This window comes from Rhinolophus hipposideros, assembly GCF_964194185.1.
Source record: "Rhinolophus hipposideros genome assembly, chromosome: 22".
In the NCBI taxonomy this organism is placed as follows: domain Eukaryota; kingdom Metazoa; phylum Chordata; class Mammalia; order Chiroptera; family Rhinolophidae; genus Rhinolophus; species Rhinolophus hipposideros.
Window position 1 is genome coordinate 29570954 of NC_138068.1, and position 21848 is coordinate 29592801.

A 21848-nucleotide genomic window follows, 5' to 3' on the forward strand; every position below is an offset into this window, starting at 1 on the left:
CCACCCAGAATAGGCTTGATAGAACCTACTAGACTTTTCTGTCACCAGTAGCTTTCCCTAAAGCCATTTATCCCTGTGTAAGTAAGGATGCCTATAATTCATCAGAAGGGGTTTTAAAGCCCTAGATTGGGTGAGTTGAAAAAAAAATCACCCAAGTTTTTAGAAACAACCCTAGAGTTGTACGATGCCAGGAGATGGTTAGCTGATAGGAAGGTGGCAGCAGAAAGTAAGATTTAGCTGACTAGCTCTACCCTGTTATCTAAGCCAAAGAACAAGGAATAATGTCTTAAAATTGATTTTCAATAATACTTAATTGAAGTCACCCATTCCTGTCCTTACAAGAGTAACTTCTTTATAGTCGTGTATATATGTATAGTTGTCTACATATACTTTAATCCAGTCATAGCAATGGAAGAAAAGGGATTTTTTTTTCCCCTTTCTGCATTTTCCTTATGGAAAACAAATAGATAAAGATTGATGGAACCCCAGGGTTTTGTAACACTAGCTCTTTTTCTCTTATAGCGATAAAGTAGCTACTCAAGATTTATTGTTAAGATTATTCTCTAATTCTACTTTAAATCTAGAATAACCAAATAGGCCCCAAGCACCTTTAAGAGGCCATCTTTATGGTATAAAATTTGGCTAATAAAGATGAATCATAAATAGGAGAAACTTACATGTATATTCATCATTCCCCTAACTTTAATGTAAATCCTGCAACACAAACTACATATGTGAGAATGTATTGGTTAGCATGACACTAACTACTATTACAAGCTACTACTAATACTACTACAAGTAGCATCAAAATGTCATTGGCTTCATACAAGAGAATTTTGCTTTTCACATAACAGTTCATTGTTGGTATTTCTGATTGGTGGGCAGCATGCTTCCCCATAATAATTTAGAGAATCAGGTTCTTTTCATAATGTGGCTGTGTCGTCTAGGGCCTTGCTGGAAAAGGGAAAGAGACAGTAGAGATGCCTCTGAAAATCCCTGCCCTGATATTTCATTGGCAAGAACTGGTCACATGTCCACCGCCGGATACAAAGATAGTGAGGAGGGCTTACAAACATTGTCCTTGTCTAGGCAGCTGCCATCCAGGCACAGTAGACACCATGAAAGAGCACAAGTAAATTTGGGGGATAACTAGTCATTTTCTGCAATGTAGACCAAGATAAAGGAATTCAAATCTACTATGCCTAGAATTACTCCAACTTGACTACCACTCATATAAGACCTTAAAGATAAAGTCAGTAGAGGAAACACTTGTTTTCCAAATGACCTCTGCAGACCACTGAGAGGAAAAAAAAGTGGGGAGATCCATCAGTACAAAGATCTGGCCTAGACTTAAAAGGGAACATTTCTATAAAAACACTTTGCAATGAGGTTTATGTCTCATTCCAAACCCTGTGGATGTAGCAGTCATATCACCACACTTTGAGACGAGGAAATGGAAAAATAGGGGGACATTCCAAATTATTCAGCAAGTACCTTCAAGAGGAGCTGACTAGTATAGAGTCAAAAGCTTATCTTTGGTTATCTTCCCAGGGATGAGTGCCTTGTCAAAGATTCAGGACCCCGCCACAGTGTGGTAATGTCTCCTTCACACAGCAGAGGATGGAGTCCAATCCCTGAATGCGGAGGCCTCAGTAGACTTTGGGATAGTTATCTATCAAGTCCAAAGACAAACCCAAAGTGTACCAGGTGTGACAATTAAGTTTGCAAACTTGTTGCAACAATGTTATTAAACTTTTTTTTATATCAGAGGGGTTATTCATTATGAATTTTAACAAACTGGACATTTACTATTTGGAAGTGCTGAAAAGGCTGCGTGAAAAAGTTCAGTCTGCCTGAACCTTTTGCCAACAATTCAGGGCTCTTGCATCACAACAAGGCACCAGCTCACACAGCATTGTCTGTGAGGGAGTTTTTAGCCAGTAAACAAATAACTGCATTGGAAAACTGTCCCTACTCACCTGATTTGGCCCCTAATGACTTCTTTCTTTACCCGAAGATAAAGGAAATATTGAAAGGAAGACATTTTGGTGACATTCAGGACATCAAGGGTAATATGACGACAGCCCTGATGGCCATTCCAGAAAGAGTTCTAAAATTGCTTTGAAGGGTAGACTGGGTGCTGGCGTCAGTGCATAGCTCCCCAAGGGGAGCACTTCAAAGGTGACTGTAGTGATATTCAGCAACGAAGTGTGAAGCACGTTTTCTAGGATGAGTTCACGAACTTAATTGTTCGACCTCATACATTACTCAGATGTTCCAGAAGTTGCAAATTGATCTACACAGTATTGTTGTGGTTCTGGTTGTGGTTGTTGTTTTCCCCTCTTTGGAAAACCATTTTTTCACATTTCTAATGTAGGTGCCAATATTGACAAACCAGATGATTTAACATAAAAATACAGATTGCTAGCTTCTTTTGAAAAATCAGATGTGGCAACCTTGGGCATACACGTGGCAGCAACCTAGTTGGCAAGATCAGATAGCTGCTTTTTGTAACAGAGGAACACCCTCTTCAATCACCATAGTTCCTGCCTGTTCCCAGTCATTCGTTTACCTTTCTACTTGGCCCTGTTTCAGTTTGCTCTCTCCGAGAAACTCCATTATAGTTTCCAACTTCACCTTGGATGGAGAATTCAGGCATGGCAATCAGGCTTCCCAAAACGCTCATAAGGCCAATAGAACAAATGTCTATTTGCCTTTCAGATGAAGTTGTAAACGGACAACCAAAACCCACAGCAATTTAAGCAGAACACTAAACATCATATTTAGAAGGCGCGACTCTGTAATTAGGAAATCCTCTCTCCCTAAGCATCGAAATCAATTATCTTGATAAAATCCTGCTACAGCTAACCACTCTGGAAATATACATTTATAAAAAGTAAAAGAAAAACCAAAACTAATTTTAGGTGATCGGGAGAAGGGCGTTCTCCAGGGATATGGCTGAGTTCATTCCAGGACATTTGACACAGCCTCTCTCCTTTTTCTCAAATGTAATGCTCAGGCTGTAAGTCAAAAAAAAGAGCGGTTTTAGCTACTCCTTAAGTTGGGTAATAACTAATGCTTGGCAAGTCCTAAAAGGAGTTAGAACAAAGGTGTGTGCAGATGAGGAGACTGATCTAAAGGGAGGCCCACACAAGGGTGGGGCCTCCATGAGAATAAGACTTCAGAGACCACTTCCGGCCTGTCTTAAAGGATCGCAGCCCAAGACTTGTCAAGGAGGATGTTTCACTGAGACTCCCACTTATCTGAGATGGTTGCAGGCACCATCTGAACTACAGACATTTCTTTCTAATGTGACTCAGTATGGAATTAAATTCATACTGTAAGTTCAATTCTTCCCTGCTGGTGGCATTCCACTTGATTGGAAAGAAATACACACTTCATCTAAAAATAATTAGCTTTTGAAAAACCTTTTATTTCAACTGACTTGAGGCTTTTCATTGATTCTTTTAGGGTTTATGTGGTTGAGAGAATGGGATTCTCCTGGTGTTGTCTTTCTTAGCCTCTCTCCAGTGGCCATAAATCACCCTTTACTGTCATGCCCTTCCTCCTCATAGGGTAGCTAAATCAGGAGCCACAAACCGGTAACTTCCAGACTAAATTGAACCTTTTATTTGACTCTTGGTATGTATTAACATTTTTGAATTTGAATGTTTTAAACATGAAATACAATTCCAGTTGGCCACAGTTCTGGGTATTTCTCTATTGCCTTACACAAAACCTAATTCACAGATTTATGTTGTTTCTTGGGCCCCATAGATATTTGAATTTAGAAATTTGGAAATTAATGTACATATATTAAATTGGTTAATACATGAAAAGTCTTAAGAACAGTGCCTGCCACTCAGTAAACACTCAGTAAATTGTAATTATTACCATCATTATATTACCACCATTATTTTTATGATTTCAGATTTCCCTGCAACTAGCAATATTTACTGAATTGGTTCTAGTACAAGAGATTTTTGTTTTTCCCTTGAAGCCAGGATTTTTTTCTTATCTCAATTTTTCCATTTGCTTATTCTTTCTTGTAGTATCTGACTCTTTACAGAAATAATCTGATTAAATTAGACTGCATTTAATGGCAAACAGGAAAACAGCCAGCTGACCAAATAAACAGATGCTAAGAATGATGTAGGGGATAGTAAAAAGCCAGTGTCTTCCAAGCGTGACAGACACAAATAGAAAAGCCTGTGAACTTAGAAACAAACCAGGCTGATTGCACCTGCATGAGTCATTGTTTTCCATGAGCCCTGCTCCATTATTAAACAGGGCAGCATATCAGCAAGACCCCATGCCATGGAACACCATCTCAGCATCACTTTCAGTAAAAGATACTCCCAATTACTTTGTGAAAGCAAATTTGAAATCCTAGACATGCAAGAAAAATATACCAGTGTTATTTCTTATTCTTCTCTCAAAACACAGAAGAATAGTGGAATACTGTGATCTTCACAGATCTTGTTTTTACAGAGTGAGGGGTTTGTCAGGAGTGGTGGGGACACAGGTCTGGATTGGGAGGCAAGAGTTTGGTGGCCAGATATTGATTCTGTACTAAACCACTTGAGTGGGAGTCTTCCGTTTCCTTATTTAAAGAATGATGGTTAATAATGTGCTGAATGTGTGTTCACTGGATGTTGCAAAACAAATCTCTTAGCTTCCTTAGCCCAGAGCACAGGTGTTTAAAGATTTAAACCATCTTTTGGTATTTCACATACAATAGTAACTTTCAGTTTAACACGGTGTCTCTGGACTATGATTAATCATTTTGATAAAGTCAAAGTTGTTTTCTTCATTCACAATCATTTTTATTCCCAGCTAGGATAAGCCCCAGCTGAGTTTTCCTACAGAAAGCACCCATCTAAAATTAGAAAACTCCTAGGCAGACACCTATAAGAGGAGAGGACTTAAGTGCTGACACAAAAATTTCAAGGCCTGGAACACACACTTTAGCTGAGATGAAGTGGCTTACCAAGTGGCATAATTATTACCTAACATTATAGTGTAATTTGCTTTTAGATGCTGAATGGTTCTATATATAATGCAGCAAGAGTCTGGCTCCTGGGACATGGCGGACAATTCATTCCATGTCAAGGCCATAGAATTTCATACACGCTTTTGAGAGAAATTATGGGAGTCATGGGAGAAATACTACGATAACACTGTGTAACAAATAAAACTTCACTGGCAGGCATTAATATTTATTGAGTTCACCAGTTTGCAGTGTTCAGGTGATCTGGGGTGAGTGTAGCTGATCTTAGGTGAACTTGTTCACTTATCTGTGGTTAATGATAGGTCAAGTAGAGGACCATACTAATCTCAGCTGGACTGGCTTACGTCTCTGGATGCCATCCAGCTGCTGATTGATCTTTGATGATTTAGGCTATGTGACTGGGATGATTGGTGTAGCTCAGCTCTGTCCCATGTGTCTTGTCCTCTACCAGACTAGTCTAAGCATGTTCCCTTGACCATGGCAGAACAACAGAAGTGAAAGCTAAAATGCACAGGTGCTTTTTCAAGCCTCTGCTTGGGCATGTCTACTAATATCCTATTGGCCAGAACAAGTCACATGACTACCTCATACTCAAGAGGTAAAGAGATAGACTTAAAGTCGTAAGGCACAGACTATGGATACAGAGAGAGGTAAAGTATTGGGGCCATTAATTCAGTCAATCTATTGCAGAGGAGAATTAGCTAGGTTCTGGGCCTAGTTTTGCTATTAATAAGCTGTATCTTTGAGAATACCACTTAATTTCTTTTGGCCACAGTTTTATACTAAGTAAAAAGAAAAGGTTTGACTATATAATTTCTAAAATCTCTCTCCAATACTACTAACTCCTAGAGGGGTTGAGTATATAATTGCTAAAGTCCCTTTCAAAGGTTTCTACACTAATCTCTAGATGCCTGTAAGATGATTACAAAAGACATTTTGAAATCCTTTTAAAAAATGAGAGTAGGTTTAAATTATGGGTTAAGTTAGGAAATTGAAGCATTTCAAGAGAGGTATGCTGAGGAAAGGACAGTGGAGAAGGGATGAGGATGGAGGATGGGGAAAAAGTCACAGGAATCTATGTTCTTTGCTGTATTAAGAGCAAATTTCTCCTGTAGGTAGTTTCATGGTGTATATGAATTATAGAGAAGTTTACACATAAGAACTATGTCAGAATGCATTTGGCTTTGACTTGAAATAAAATTTAAAAAGCACATCATTTGTTACCCTGGAAGGATTCTAAGTTTTTTATTCTCCACAGCACCAAAGGGCCTTCCATCATCAGATAATATTCAAAGATATTTGTTGAGAAATGCTTCAAAATCAACAATAATCCAGCACATCCCAAGAAGAGAAATCTAACAAATACCATAATTGTATTGTATTGACCACATAACGATTCAAATGATATAATTGGAAAGAACAAAGTCCTTATATTACTGTGTTTCCCTGAAAATAAGACCTAGCTGGACAATCAGCTGTAATATGTCTTTTGCAGCAAAAATTAATATAAGACCCGGTATTATATTATATTATATTATATTATATTATATTATATTATATTAATACCTGGTCTTATATTATAGTAAAATAAGATTGGGTCTTATATTAATTTTTGCTCCAAAAGATGCATTAGAGCTGATTGTCCGGCTAGGTCTTATTTTCAGGGAAACATGGTAGACAGGGTTCCCAATGTTTTCAGCTGCAAGTTCTTTTTTGTTTCCTCTCTTTAGAAATAAAGTTATACAAAATTAATTAATAAGCAAGCACAATATGTTAATCACTTAACATACATGATCTCATTTAAATCTTTTAACAACAACCTGTGGTAACTAACATTGTTATTCCCATTTTATATGAGATGGTTTAAATTCCAAGGGGTTAAATAAGCTACCCAAGGTCATATTTGGTAAAATGGAAGCACCCTTTGTGGAAAGAGAATCTTACCTATCCCTCAATGAATTATCCACTTATATAAACCTATGGCAGCAGTTTAATTTGTGATTGCCTTCCTAGGCTTTTGCAACAGTCTAGTTGGTATTTATTCAAAAAATGAAAATTAATTTTAATATCATTTTCAAACAAATATATTTATTTAGGAAAACTCCGCCAAAAATATAAACATACACCATACTTTAGCACTTGATTAAAAGTCTCAGGAATTTACACCTATTGCAAATTAACTATTCTTTTATATTGGTGTGAACTGTCCAAATTATTTCTGTTTAGGTTTGAAGTATTTTTTCATTTTGCCCTAGAAATACACAGAACACCATTTTACTCATTTTCTTTATATTTCAGGTGCCAGTGGCCACCTTGAATTACAAGGTTGAACAAATGCTGCGTTTTATTCGAGTGGTTTGTAATTTTAAGCTTTGAGTTCATGTTCAGTGGGAATCGTTTATCTATAGGGGATCACTCCGGCCTTGGGTAGGAGACAATCCAAACAGTCTAAATTATCTGTGCCTCTGCTGGGACTCCAGAGGTTTTTCAGTTTTTGAACAGTGTTTGCTTCGGTTTATTGGCATTGGATACCCATTCACAGGGATAATGTGAATTTGCACTCATCCGTGGTGTTGGTTTGGGTTTCGATTCCTTGTTGCTTTTTTCCTCCAATAGGGCCCCATGAATCACTAGCGTCTTCGCCTTGTCTTCGAGATTATGGTTTATGATTTCCTCATCCCTGTGCTGAGGGTGGCGACTCCTGGCTTTGTGCAAGGACTTCAGTTTCAGCATTCCAATACCCAAAATTCTTAGGCCCATTTCCCATGCTCTCAGAACATTAAAACCCAGCTCCCCAAAATGGAGAAGGTACTCTGCCATACATGGGCCTTTAAGCTTTGCATTCTTTTGTTATTCCTGTGACATAGGGATTTCCTTTTCTCATATCAAAACTCAGTTATAAATTTTAATAGATGTATGTGTTCTGTCTCGTTCAGCATGTCCCTGCGTTTGGAGTAGAACAATTTCCCACCCATTCAGACATTTGACTTAAACTCTCATTGCAATTTATTCTAAGGAAATTCAGAAAGCAAACAAACAAACAAAAACTGGAATGGTTGGGATATATAATGTAGTCCTATTTTCCCACATGCTATTTTCCAACAATCCTCTAATAACCTGACTGACCTCACTCTGTAGTTTTTATATGACCCTGTTATTTCTGTTCTTGGTTGAAGTAAAAATTCATGAGATTATTCTAAAAATAAGATGAGGGTTTACAAGATTGCTCAGCCACCCATTCTATATATGTAACTCTTAATGCTTTTCCCATTGTTTTTAATAACCTCTTAGCTAACTGATGATGTAGAAGTTAAAATACCATAATCCCTGCAATAATTCCTCATAAAATTTTCCTGGTCACTCTATCCTACATTCAGCATTTTGTATTTTTTAAAATATAATACATTTTATTTTTATTTTAGAATACTATTTTTATGCTAAAAATAAAGTAATTACATTGCCAATAATCACATTACTATCAAAATGAAAAATAGAAAAAATAAAAATACTCATAATCCCGACACAGTTTGTATTATAGTATTTCCTTTTGAAGTAATTTTGTATTCTTAGAAAATATTGTCGTAGTTATAATCACAGTACATACACAACTGTGTGTAGACTTTCTTAATTTATCATAGTAATATAATCATTTTCCTCTGTTTTTATAGTCATTTTTGGTTTACATTTAGTGGCTCCATTATATTTCTTTAAATGGAAGCCTTATATTTTATTTTACAGAAACGCTGTCTTATTGATGTTTTTGTTGTTACTTTGCTTGTTTGCTTGTTATTATTTTCTTAATCTTTAGCAGTAAATTTCAAAATATTTTGAGCAAGATAATCACAGTATCCAATTACCATTTCCATTTCCCAAAAGCCAGATATATTTTTAAAGAGTTTAAAGACTGTGAGGAATTAAATTTTTTAAAATACAACAAAGAAAGAAAGAAAAAGTGAAATATATAAATTTTTCCCAGAGAAAGGAAAACAAAGTGAAACAATATAAATTTTTTTTTTACTTTTTTTTTTTGCCTTTGTGTGTGTGTGTGTGTGTGTGTGTTGAGAGCCCACTGGCCCATGTGGGAATCGAACCGGCAGCCTTTGGAGCTAGGAGCATGGAGCTCTAACCGCCTGAGCCACAGGGCCGGCCCAATATAAATTTTTAAATGAGAAAACAAACTGAAATAAATGACCCTATGTGTACATATCAAAGGTAACATAATTATGCAGAGTATAATTATTTCAAGTGAATTTTAGCAGAGTAATATTATGGTGGATCCTTAGTGGAATATATTCTGTGGAAAAAAAAAATCTCAAAAAAGTCTTAAATTTCACATGGTTATTTATTGATAGGTTATAACTTTGACACTACTTCTGTATATTGCAATGTAAAGCAAATAAGCAAATAAGTAAAATATACAAAATTAATTGCAAACACAAAAGATATACAAATATAAAATCAAAATAGTTAAGAACAAAAATCTATACTGTGACATTTAAATTTGAAATATCAATATATACTAATGGTTTTTCAAAATATGTGCCATAACTATCCACCGAGACGGCCTAAATGCAATGAAAGTCTGGCAGCAGTGAGCACTTTTAGCACCCAGAGATTGATTTATGAATGCCTTCCCTACTAAAGGCTCTTTGGAAAAATGACTGATTCCAGGTCTGAGGCAGAGAAAGTGCAAGAGGTATCTGAGGTTATCTTGTTTTACCTAGAAAAGCAAGTGCTCAAAAACTAATAGGGACATGTCAAAAGGGCCCATAAGTTTGTCTTGAAAGGACTTCCATTGACCAAAGGTGGAAGAATTTGACCTCAATAAATAAATAAATAAATAATGGCTGTAACTGATTTAAAAAAATAAATTAAAATTAAAATGTATTGTCCATAGTTATTTTCAGAGAGAGAGAAAAGAAGAAGAAAACTAATTTACCATCTTTTGAAATGATTATTGCCCCAACTCCTTACTCAGAAACTTTGTAACTAAAGGAAAAAAATTAAATGCTTATCCTGCCTTTTTAGGAGGAACGCTAGTTCATCTCCACATGATGAGCAAAAGCTCTTTCTTACAGAAAAATACGAGCTGTAAGAAAGAATTAGAAAATTACCATTTACCCCCAATAAGATAGGCAAGAATCATCAATTTCATGAAAATGTACTAAGGAAAATTTAGGTGGATCCAGAGTTTCACCCTACAGAATAATTTAATTGCAAAAGGAAAAATATTTGACAAAAAATGAGGTCTGATATTTACCACTTTTAGCCAACTGATCAAACTTACAATCACTGATAATGTGACACCTGACACTGTGCCCACCAATGTGTTGCAATATGAGCTATAAAAGAATACCTATTGATTATTCTTGCTCCAACAAATGTTTAACCTCCATCTAATCGAGCCCACAGGTTTAACTTCTAGTCTATAAGATATGCAGGGTTTCCAGGACTAACTTAAATGACTCCTTAAGGAAATCATCAGACAAATTCAGAATGTGGGCATTCTATAAGAAAATTGAACAGGATTCTTCAAAAATCCAAGTCATAAAAGAACGGAAAGCAAAAAATAACTCAAGTGGGAAACATGAGAAAGACACAAGAATCAAATGCAATACATGAACTTTAACTTGTGGTCAGAAAGATAAGCTAGAAAAATTGGGGAAGGGGTAATATTGGGGAAATTTGAACATGGATGGGTATTAGATAAAAACTAAGGAATTATTATTAATTTCCTTAAAATCATTAATATATTGCCATGATATAGGAAAATGTCCTTATTTGTAAGACGTTTGGTGCAATATCTATGGAGAAAATGTCATGATCTCTGAAATTTATTTTTAAATGATTCACCAAAAATATATAGTGATAGACAATGCTAATGCATATGTGACATAAGATTAAACTTAATTAAGGTCATTTTCAGGGGTTTTGTTATTGTTGCTTTTATTTTGTTTTGTTTTTGAGTGTGTGCATTGTCCTTCATATAGACATTATCAGATTATTGCCTAATGTTTGAAAATGTCAGTTTCCCACCAGATGTTATTTCTCTTAAAAAAAAAATATATATATATATATATATTTACCCATATAATGTCTCTAACAAGGTGTTGTGCTATTCATGTCCCTGATCTTTAATGAGAGTATTTTCTCATATATATGAGTATATTAGATATTTGTGTTTCTTCTCCTATGAATTGCTTGGGTTTTGCCCAATTTTTAACTAAAAAAGATTATTTTCATTTAGATAAATATACCTAATAAAATTTTCCTTTGTAGCTTACATTTTTTCTGTCTCGCTTAAGAAGGTCTCTGTACCCCATGGTTATACAATTATTTACCTAGGTTTTCTTTGAAGATTTTTATTGTTTTTTGTTTTATATTAAGGTTTCCAATACATTTCATTGGGTAAAATGACTTGAGTTGGACCTGAGGTGAAATTATGAAAAACTTCTTAAATATCTGTCTGTGCATTCTCCGTAACATTTCTTTTTTTTTGTTGTTTAAAGTTTCAGTAGTTTTGTCTTTGTTATTTCACTGTAGCTTATTAGTCAGTCCCTGGTTTCAATTTGTTTCCTTAGAAAAGTGGTTTTGATTATATCTCTTTATAACTCAATAGCTTGCCTTTTTTTGTATTTATGTCACATTTACATTATACTGAAGTGTTCTTTTTTTTCTGTTTGTAAACTAACCTTCATTAGTAACTGCTTTCTCCTTCATTGTCACGTGTATTTATACATCTTGCTTAACTAAATAAAATCCTTGCTTTATTTCTTAAGGTAGTTGTAAAAAATGTCAGAGACAGAATACCATCCCAAGTGCAAATATCTTTGACAATACAATCAGGGAGGGCCGAACACATTTGAACTTGAGTGTATTGCGTTTCCTTTTTTATCTAACAGAGTTCACAGAAGTGATGAGTAGCAACATCTTCTGAAAATCTAGTTAACTAAGAAATTTAGAAATTGAGTCTCGCTCTTCAAATTGGAGAACTCAGCCTGGAATAAAACAAACTCTAGCAATGCTCTTATTTAATAATACCTGAGTATAATATAACAATCTGACTTAAAATTAGAGATTAAATTTGACCCTGTTCCTCCCTCTTTTTTGTCCATTTTCTAAAAATATACCTTATAAACTTAAGATCAAGAAAGCTCATGTGTGCTAATTTAGAAAAGCTCTAAGGCTTATCCTACAAAATCAAATTTCTCATAAAGATCTATTTGTCCTATGGTGATTTTTTTCCCTCTAGAATGTGTTTTGAGGCCACAGCAATGAAAAGATGGGGCCTGCTGAATTAAATTATGAGTGCTTTATGAAGCCAGACCATGTATGGCATGCCTTTGAATTCTTCCATTATATCAGTGAGTTATTGCCGCAATACTGCTGCCCAACAACCACAAAACTCAGTGGCATAAAACAATAAGCATTTTTAAGCTCATGAGTCGTCTAGTCTTGGCCAGGCTCAGCAGATCTCAGTAGCCTACCACCAACCTGTGTTTAGCTGGTGGGTCAGCTAGGGGCTGGCTGGTTTATAATAGCTTCACTTTCATGTCTGATAGTCAGTTGAGGTGATAGAGAGAGGTATAAGTGGGTCATATGTCTCCTCCAGCAGGCCACTGCTTCACATGATGCCCAAGTAAGCTTTCAACACAGAGTGCAGAAGCACACAGGGCCTTTTGAAGTCTAGGCTCACCAACTGCATACTGTCACTCTGGCACATTGTACTGAACAAAGCAAATCACAAGTCCTTCCCAGATTCAAGATGAAAAATACGTTCCACTCTTTGATAGGAGGAACTGCAAAGGTGTGATTACAAGGAGGGGGTGGGAAGAACGGCTGTCATTTGTGCCATCTATCTACCATTCCCACAAAAATTACAGCTTAAGTTGCCCAGAGTAGAAACTCAACATGATTTTGAGTACATGAACCAGAATATGACAATTAAATGAGATTTCCCTGAATCCCAGCAACTGGATGATCAAGAGCAATCCCTGGTATCCAGTGGAGGACCATCTAAAGTTCAGGATTGTGGGGAGGGAAAATTAGGAGGAATCCAAGCTGAAATTCCCTGGTTGGACCCAATCTCTTGAGTCCTCTGATGTAAACCAGATTTAAATCTGCTAGGATAGAAGTTGGACACTCTCCACAAGCCCAGTAGGACTCATGAGTGTGGATTGAATTGATTGCCAACAATTTAAAAGCTCAGGAGATCTTACACGAAAATTTGGATTTCTCACTTCTCTTGAAAAACAAAAATCTGTCAAGTATCAGCTAGAGCGAGTTTCAGGAACGTCCTTTAGACAGAACATGTCCTCCCCACCACTCGGACTTCCTTGCACAGAGCCTGTTTCTCTTATTTTCATGGCTTGCCTTTTCCCCCTCAGCATCTGAGTTTGCAACCCTTGTACTGAAATAGCCTTAGACTCCTGAGAGATGGGCTTTTTGGGAACAGAGCCAGACTTTGCTTTGCATACTTTCCATATTTTCTTACAATGAGCTAGTATTCCATTTACAAAAATAAAAAATGAATAAAAAGAAAAGCTCTAACTTGAAATTTAATAATAAAAATATTTTATAATTAATTCATGAATAAATTAATGGCTTTTTTATAGAGTGCAATATATGACATTTAATATACATTAATTTAACTTAGTTAATACATTAAAGATTTTAATTTATTAAAATAGTTTAGAATACAATAACATCCATTACTAACCCATGATAAAAGGAAGAGTCCACTAAAGTTATAATTTAGCCATAGCTGGGTCAATTATTAAAAATTATTTAAAATAAGAATTTAAATTAAATTATTACTATTGTGAAGTTGTGATTTATAATAAGGAGTATATATTTTGTCTTAATCTCAGTTCCCAGCACAGAGCTCCTGAAACCCTTATAATTTCCTAAGTCCTGAGGCAATAAGGGTGTCTTATCTTATGTAAATAAAGTGACTTTTGGAAAGCACCTAAGGATGGGAGCTGATTGCCATAGGAACCAACCACGTGATTAGAGGGTTGAAACTTTCAGTCTCCCACCTCCAACCTCCAGGGAGAGGAGAGGGCTGGAAATTGAGTTCAATGGCCAGTGGTCAATGAGTTATGTTGATCATGACATGTAATGGAGTCTCCATAAAAACCCAGGAGGATGGGATTTGAAGAGATTCTTGGTTGGTGAACATGTGGAGAATGGGGAGACTGGTGCAGCCGGAGAGGCCATGAAAGCTCTGCATCTTTTTCCCATACCTTGCCCTACACATCTCTTCCATCAGACTATTCCTGAGTTATAGCCTTTTATGATAAACCAGTAATCTAGTAAGCGAAACTTTTCTCTGAGTTCTGTGAACCGCGCTAGCAAATTAAGCAAACCCAGTGGGGTGGGGGTGGGGTCATTGGAACCTCCAAGCTATAGCCAGTAGGTCAGAAGCACAGGTGACAACCTGGACTTTGATTGGCATTTGACATGGGGTGGGGATGAGAGGAATGAACTCTCAACGTGTCGGATCTGATGCTATCTACAGGTAGATAGTGCCAGAATTGAATTCAATTGTAGAACACCCAGCTGGAGATGCAAAGAATTGCTTGGTGGTGTGGGAGTAAAACCCACACATCAGAACTGGGTGTAGAATTGTAATTATTAAAATTAGATTATTAAAAATTATTAGAAAATGTTAAAATACTTGGCATTTGGCATATGTATATATGAAATAGTATGATCAAGCGTCATGGGGTCTTGTCCGCCAATGACCTAAGAAGTTAACTTCTAGGTCAGGAACAATAGATCTATAGCTGAAGGTCCTCCAGTCCTCCTAAATGAAAGCTGCAATCTGCTGTTCCCCAAACCCAGGGCCCCTTGCTTTTCTCCCCGTTCCCTACATTCTTTGGAAAATAAGCATTTTAACTACATCTGTTGCTGAATTAAAATTGAGGCAAATTGATGATGAGGTCTGGATGGTAGTAAAGAGAAACTGTCAAACACTAGGCTGAGATTTCACTCGAGTGAGAGAGTGTGACGGTGTAAAAGCCCCACCGCCTTCTAAATTGTTGGGACACCTGGGAAAGAATTGGTCATTGTCTTAGTGTGTCTGATGCTACAGAGGTTCGCCTGTCCGCCACACTGAGGGTGGGGCTGTGTGTGATGGTGGCTTTGCTCCATCAGGGACCCCTGGTATCCTTCTCATAGGGTGTTTCCTCTTCGGCTTAGAATTCATATGCCAGCACAATGTAGTCATCAATACCCCACATTTTATATCTGGGGAGAACAGGTGAATTTTAAAACTCAAGCTAAGCTATTTTTATCAGGTACTTTTTGATATGGAAAAAAATCATTCAAATAGATCCACAATCCGTTATCTGACATTCTTGGGGCCTGTTGTTTTTCAGAATTCATCACTTTTCTGATTGTAGAAAGGTAATATGATACGTATACTATGGATATTATACCCCAGGGAGTCCTGCGTCACACTCATAATCACACAAATTAATGTCTACAGGACTGTGCATTGGATATTCACATGAAGTGGCAGACATAAGGATTAAAAATAGCCTTATATCAGTTAATGTCAGTGAGTTTGCCAAACATTTACCAAAAATGTTTGTATTTTAGAACTTTGGGGATTTTAGAATTGCAAATAAGGAATTATAAATGTGCATTAAATAACTAAGATTTGGCAAAATCTCTCTGGCATAGAAGCAAGAGCGCAAAGGAGTTGAAGTAGTGCATATTCTCAAGCTGCAGGCAGAGAATGGGGTGAGGAAAGGCGGTCAAGACCAAGGGACAGGTGCCCTGAGCAGTGTCTCTATTGCAGATAGTCCAGGGCTCAGAGCAAGTGCCAGAGACTGCACTGAAGGACAGATGAAGGACAGATAGCCAGGGTCAAAACAAAGAGTAAAACTGGGAGCTCAGAGTACAACCAGGACAGAAAGTGATTAGTATCCCAAGGGGACCTGCAGCATTGACATCACACCGGGGCACTGAGAAATGCAAGACCTTGGGCCCCACCCAGATCTCCTGAATCAGAATAAAATATCAATATTTCCGTTGATATTTGGGTGCACCTTCAAGTTTAAGAAGCATGAAAAGAAATCCTTTAAAGATTTTAAATTCATATTTTAAGAAAAGCTGCCTCAATGCTCCTATAGGGAGAAAAAACACTTATTCTCATATGTCATTTCGAAGATTGTACTCCCCACTTACCACTCAATCAGCAAAGGGAATTTTATTTAAACTTCTGGGTTTTGAATCAACTCAGCACAGCAGAGCTCCCCAGCAGGCAGTACCCACCTCTGGCCCTACCCCTCAGCCCACTTGTCTGAAGACTCCGGCTTTACTTGCTTTGTGATGAGGGCCACCATGTAAGCCTGCATTTGAAGAAAGGGTTCTGTGACTTCTGAACGTGTGTAAATTCTCCAAAGCATTAAACATATAGAAAAGACAGTTTACAAAGAAATTACAGCAGTTTACGAGGCAAATCTAAATAAGAACGAAAAAACTGAATCAAAATAAAGAGGTTGATAAAAGAAGTCAAAATAGAAGTTCAAGTAGGTTACATGAGAATGTTTGGTTTGTAATAATGCATCCAGCTCCTCCTTAGAAACTTGTCTTCCAGCCTCTGGGTGAGGCCGCGCTTCATAAAGCTTATACCTTGATCCCTGTCCACTCCAGTCAGCTTTCTCTCTCTCCCCACCTCGATTCATGGCTGACTCAGGCACTCCCAGCTATCAGTAGCTTCCAACCCCTACTTTTAAGAACTTCAGATTGTTGCATATTACTTCTGTAAACTTTTTTAAAAGACCTACCTCTGTGTGTGTGTGTGTGTTTGTGTGTGCGTGTGTGTGTGTGTGTGTGTGTGTGTGGACATATTTATTTATATTATTGCAAGTCTTCAGCCCTGTTCTGCCACATAAAACCTGAAAACTTGACTTTCAGCTATGGACAAATGACATATCCAACTAAACTGTTTTGCATCTTCTCATAGGTAACCAGGGGATGATATTAAAATCACTTTGTTCCTCCTCTCTTTGTACATATATTTCAAGAAGTTTCTACACGGGTGGTTATACAAACCTAAATGACATAAAAGCACCCTCTGCTCTTGATGTCTCCCAGCTGCAGGTGGAGCTGGAGCAAGAGTACCAAGACAAGTTCAAAAGGCTGCCCCTGGAGATTTTGGAGTTTGTGCAGGAAGCCATGAAAGGGAAGATCAGCGAGGACAGCGATCACAGTTCTGCTCCTTCCTCCCTGGCCTCCGAGTCTGGAAAACTGAACCACAGGCCTCCTTCCAGTGAGGAGCTGGAAGGAGACCACGCAGGAAAAGAGTTTGATACTCCTCTGTGATTGTTCCCACCAGGCCTTCAGAACATGCATGGCCATTCAAGCTCCATTGGACTCTTATTACAAAGATCACTGCCCAGAGCATCTTCCTGAGAAGCTTCCCTTAGCCTAAAATCCACACCAAAAGGAGAGTTCCAAAAGGACCCATGCAGACATCCCCATGCCCAGGCTCCATGTGTGGAAACTACTGTAGGTCTACTAGTGGAGAGTGCATGTCTGTGGATGGGGTTTTTGTTTTCTTTCCAGTAGTAAATTCAAAGCAGGCTCCATGGACCATGTAATGAAGGACTGTCTCTTCTTTGAAGAAAATCAAACTCGGTTTTATTTGAAGCTCTGGTATAAAGTATTTTAAAGTAATAGAAATAGTTTGAGAAATGCATATCACTATTTATCACTATTGAACAGCCGACTTTGAACACTTGTTTCCCTACCTGCCTCTCAACTAGCACATCTTCAAGTTAACATGCATATTAAATTGTTTCATCCTTTGCTTTGCAAGCACTGGAGGCTTGCAGTCTGCTAATTTATTTAACATAGACGCATCAGTGTATTTGTTACTGACATGGCTTTATCAGATACCACAGTGATTCAAATAAGCTTGTTTTCTTTCTTTAAAAAAAATCACTTGATTGTATCCTTGCCCAGTGAAGTTATTCTCAGACTTAGCAATGTGGCTAGTACATTTGGTTGCATGAGCAAGTTGGCCACACACTTTTAGACAGTGGGCTGTCAGAGTTAACTATTTGCACTCAAAGTCTGAGTATTCATTGTTTGTTGGCCTGAAATGAATAAATAATTACAAAGAGTCTGTTCAGTTGAATAAAAATAGCTGAGCTGATGTATGTTGAGCAGAGATTCAATCAGAGTAAACAGGTTCCAGTGGTTATTTTGCTGTCTGACATTTTTTATGGTTCATTTATTTTTAATATAGAGATAAAGATTGAATATTTATCTAGAGAATACACAGACCCACATATAAATTCTATATATTATCTCCATGTATATATGTACACACTCAGCCATATAAATACAGACACATACACCATACACACAGATACACACACACACACACACACACACACACACACGCGCACACACACACACACACACACACACTCATTTGAGTATGGATGTGTGTTTCTTAATTGGCAATGACTCAAAACTCTTCCTCAAAACCCAAAACCAAATTCATGGAAAAATGGATAGAGAAGACAGTGGTCAAACATCTATATTTTGTGGATAAATTATATTGATATTCTAAGAAGCAATTGACACAGTCGTTGATGCAAGTTGCAGTAGATTTAGAACTTAGAATATGAATTTGATACATATTTACAGGACCAATAACTGGATTTTAAGCTTGTTTTAATAATCAAAATATACAAAAATGTATAAGACAGAAATATGAAAATGTATTAATATCTTCCATAATTTTTAAGTGAGAGATTTCAATTTTATTCTAACATAAAAGAACCTTTTGTTATATATTTACTATGTACATTCAATTCACGTAACTGTCCTTTTGTTGAGTTTCTACATGAGGTAGCATAAGAAAAAAGTTATATTATGGTAAAACCGATCAAAAAGATTATTGAATGGTCTTAAGTAAGAGAGAGTAATTATATAGAGGAAAATATAGTTTAGAGAGTACAACAAAGAACATTGAAGTTGAAACCCTGAAGCAAGATGCTCACAGCTTTATTTTAATTTAAAATAAACCTGTCTGATTGTAGCTTAGCAAAACAGTTTAAAACACAAATCCAGTGTGTCTTGAAAATTGTGTTTCCAGAATTTAATATTTTTATGGAAATTATTTTATTTAACTTTAAGCAATAACTAAGGATCGCAGTTAAGTTTTTATCAAAACGAAGGCCTAGTTTAAACACTAAGTGTTTGATTAGGAAAAAAAAAAAAATAACACACCTTGCAAGACACCAGGGGAAAAAAATCTCATTCTCTTTGGAGATGATGATAGCATTTCGATCTGAAGGATTTGGGGTGTTAATTAGATGCTTAATAAAACTTAATTTCAACTGAAAGAGAAATCTTTTCTAAATCATTCCACTTTTGCACTTTGAAAGAAAAGCATTAATCATAAGGAAGCAAGAATGGTCAAAATCGAATGCTGCATTTTTATAAATAAAATTACAGGCTGTCTAAAATTGCAGAAGAATGAACTAACAATAGCATTGATAACCAAACACAATGGTGATTATTACAGAACACTGTATCACATTTTAGTCCAGAGATAGACTAAGGTTGAATAACCTCTACGTACACAAAACTGTTTGGGTGGTTGGATTTCATTATCTTAGTGACTCTAGTCATTTTACAATACGTTTGTATTTGGCCATATCACATTTTTATATCTGTACAATGACACTTTCTGCGGTTGTGGGGTAGTGTGTAACACTGTCCATTTTGCATCATTGAAACTACTACAGTGATAGCATCATTTAATAATATTAATATTACTTGAAATAGACTAAGATAAAGAAAAGGGGTCTATATGATGTGCAGTTTTGTGCCTTTATGTATTTGCCTTGTTCTCTGTTGAATGTGTGGAATTCTGTACTGTGGTTTTTCCTGTAATAGAGAATAGAGATGTGTATTAAATTAGATTGTGCCCCTCTGATACCTTTACACTACTGAGAATAGCGTGGTTTTGGCCGTGTAAACCAATTTTCAAAGTTCTAATGACTTGCCATGTGTTTTTGGTTTTTAACATTTCATTTTAACATTTCAAGATCACCGAACATTAATTAATACTCCAGTAATGGATAAGCAGTCATTAAATAATTCTGAAAGAAAGGGCCATTGCTTGCATTACTTTGAATTTAATGTTGTGCTCGTGCACTGTATAAATATTGTTTGTGATGGAGTGGACATTGTGACTTTTGCCTTTTCAGAAGAAAAAAGATAGGACAAAGTATTTGAAGCTCTTAAAATGTACATATTTTGGTTCTTCTATCTCAAGTTATTTAAAATGCATAATTCACATTTTTGTAATAATTCTATGCAATTTTGTGGCATGATGTTTCTTCCACTTGTAATTTTATGTGCTTTCATCACAAATCCAAAGGAAACAATAAAATTTCTTAACACAACACAGCTGTTATTGCTTGGGTCAGGGCCAACCTTCTTTTGATGGGCAAGAGGATGGGAGCCGTTCTAATGCCCGTTTTTAAGGATGTAATGCTCACCTGAATGCTCATCACTTGTGCTTGTACAGAAATTTGAGATGCTTCAATGCTGTGCCAATGAGCACAGTATGCTGTTACCCTGCGTTCCAGTACTCGATCCAGGAGTGGCACTGCATTTGCCTATCACTTCCAGATAGAGCCTCCCTTCCTTTCTCCATTCCCCCCTTCCTTCCTTCCTACCCCCCTTCCTTCCTTCCCCCCCCCCTCCTTCCTTCCTTCCTTCCTTGACCAAAGCTAAGGAAGGCAAAACAGTCAAAGCTTTATTGGCAAATGGTGGAAATGACAAGAACGGAGAGAGTACTTGATGTAAGTTTTCTTGTAAAATAAAGAGGAATCTGCAATATTAATTTAAATATATATATATATATATATATGTATATATATCTATATATATATATGTTTGAGAATGGTCTGTAAGCACCTCAAATGCAGTGTATTAGCTGTCTATTGCTACGTTGCACATTACTGCAAAACGTGGTGACTTGCAGCAGTAAGAATCATCTGTTATCACTCATAGTCTTTGTGGATCAAGAATTCAGAACATGGCAGAGCAGAGATGGCATGTCTCTACCATGTCCGAGGCCTCAGCTGTAATCCTCTGAAGACTTGTTTACTCACAGATCTGGTGGCTGATGATATGTCAGCTGAGATTAGTTGGGGCTCTGGGCTACAACATCCATACGTGTCCTCTCCACATGGCCTGAGCTTTTTCACAATATGGTGGCTGAATTCCAAGGATGAGCCTCCTGAGAGAGCCAGGCAGGAGATATGTCAAAAAGTTTTATGACCAAGCCCCAAAGTTGCATGCTATCATTTATATACTGGAACCCATTCATGGATGCTGTCACAAGCCCCTTCCCAGATTCAAGGGGAGGGAACAAATATAGACGCCATCACACCTTGGGAGTAGTGTTAGTCACACTGAAGAGCACAAGGAATGGAATAAATATACAGACATGATCATCTTTGCAAAATGCAGTCTTCCACATACAGTGTGCACCAAACTGAATTTGTAGTTACACTCAAACCTGCTCCACCTCCTTTGTCTTCTACATTAATGAACAAAACCAACATCAATTCAGTTGCCCAAGCCAAAACATTGGTATCATCCCTGACAGCTCCCTCTCCCTCATTCCCTTTCCAATAAATCACCAGGCTGGATCACTTCTGACCCTGTGAGAACCCTCAGATTTTTTCACTTTCCATCCCCTTTGCTAGTATCCAAGTTTCCTCCATTATCCCCTCCCACCTACCAAGTTTCTTCTAAATGGTTTCCATGCCTTTAGTCCTAAATCATGTAA

General features: G+C 36.9%; 1 protein-coding gene across 4 annotated transcripts in view; it reads left to right on the top strand.

Moving 5' to 3' along the window:
- The window catches only part of PLCB1 (phospholipase C beta 1), a 675558-nt gene extending 655107 nt beyond the window's left edge, over positions 1-20451 (top strand). For all 4 annotated transcript variants that reach the window (XM_081034743.1, XM_081034741.1, XM_081034742.1 and 1 more), the window contains one exon: positions 17120-20451. Coding sequence is in view for 2 of the 4 variants with exons in the window: in XM_081034741.1 (XP_080890867.1) it covers positions 17120-17347 (228 nt within the window). In the remaining 2 variants the exon portion in view is untranslated. The remainder of the gene's footprint in view (positions 1-17119) is intronic.
- Positions 20452-21848: the final 1397 nt, after the last annotated feature.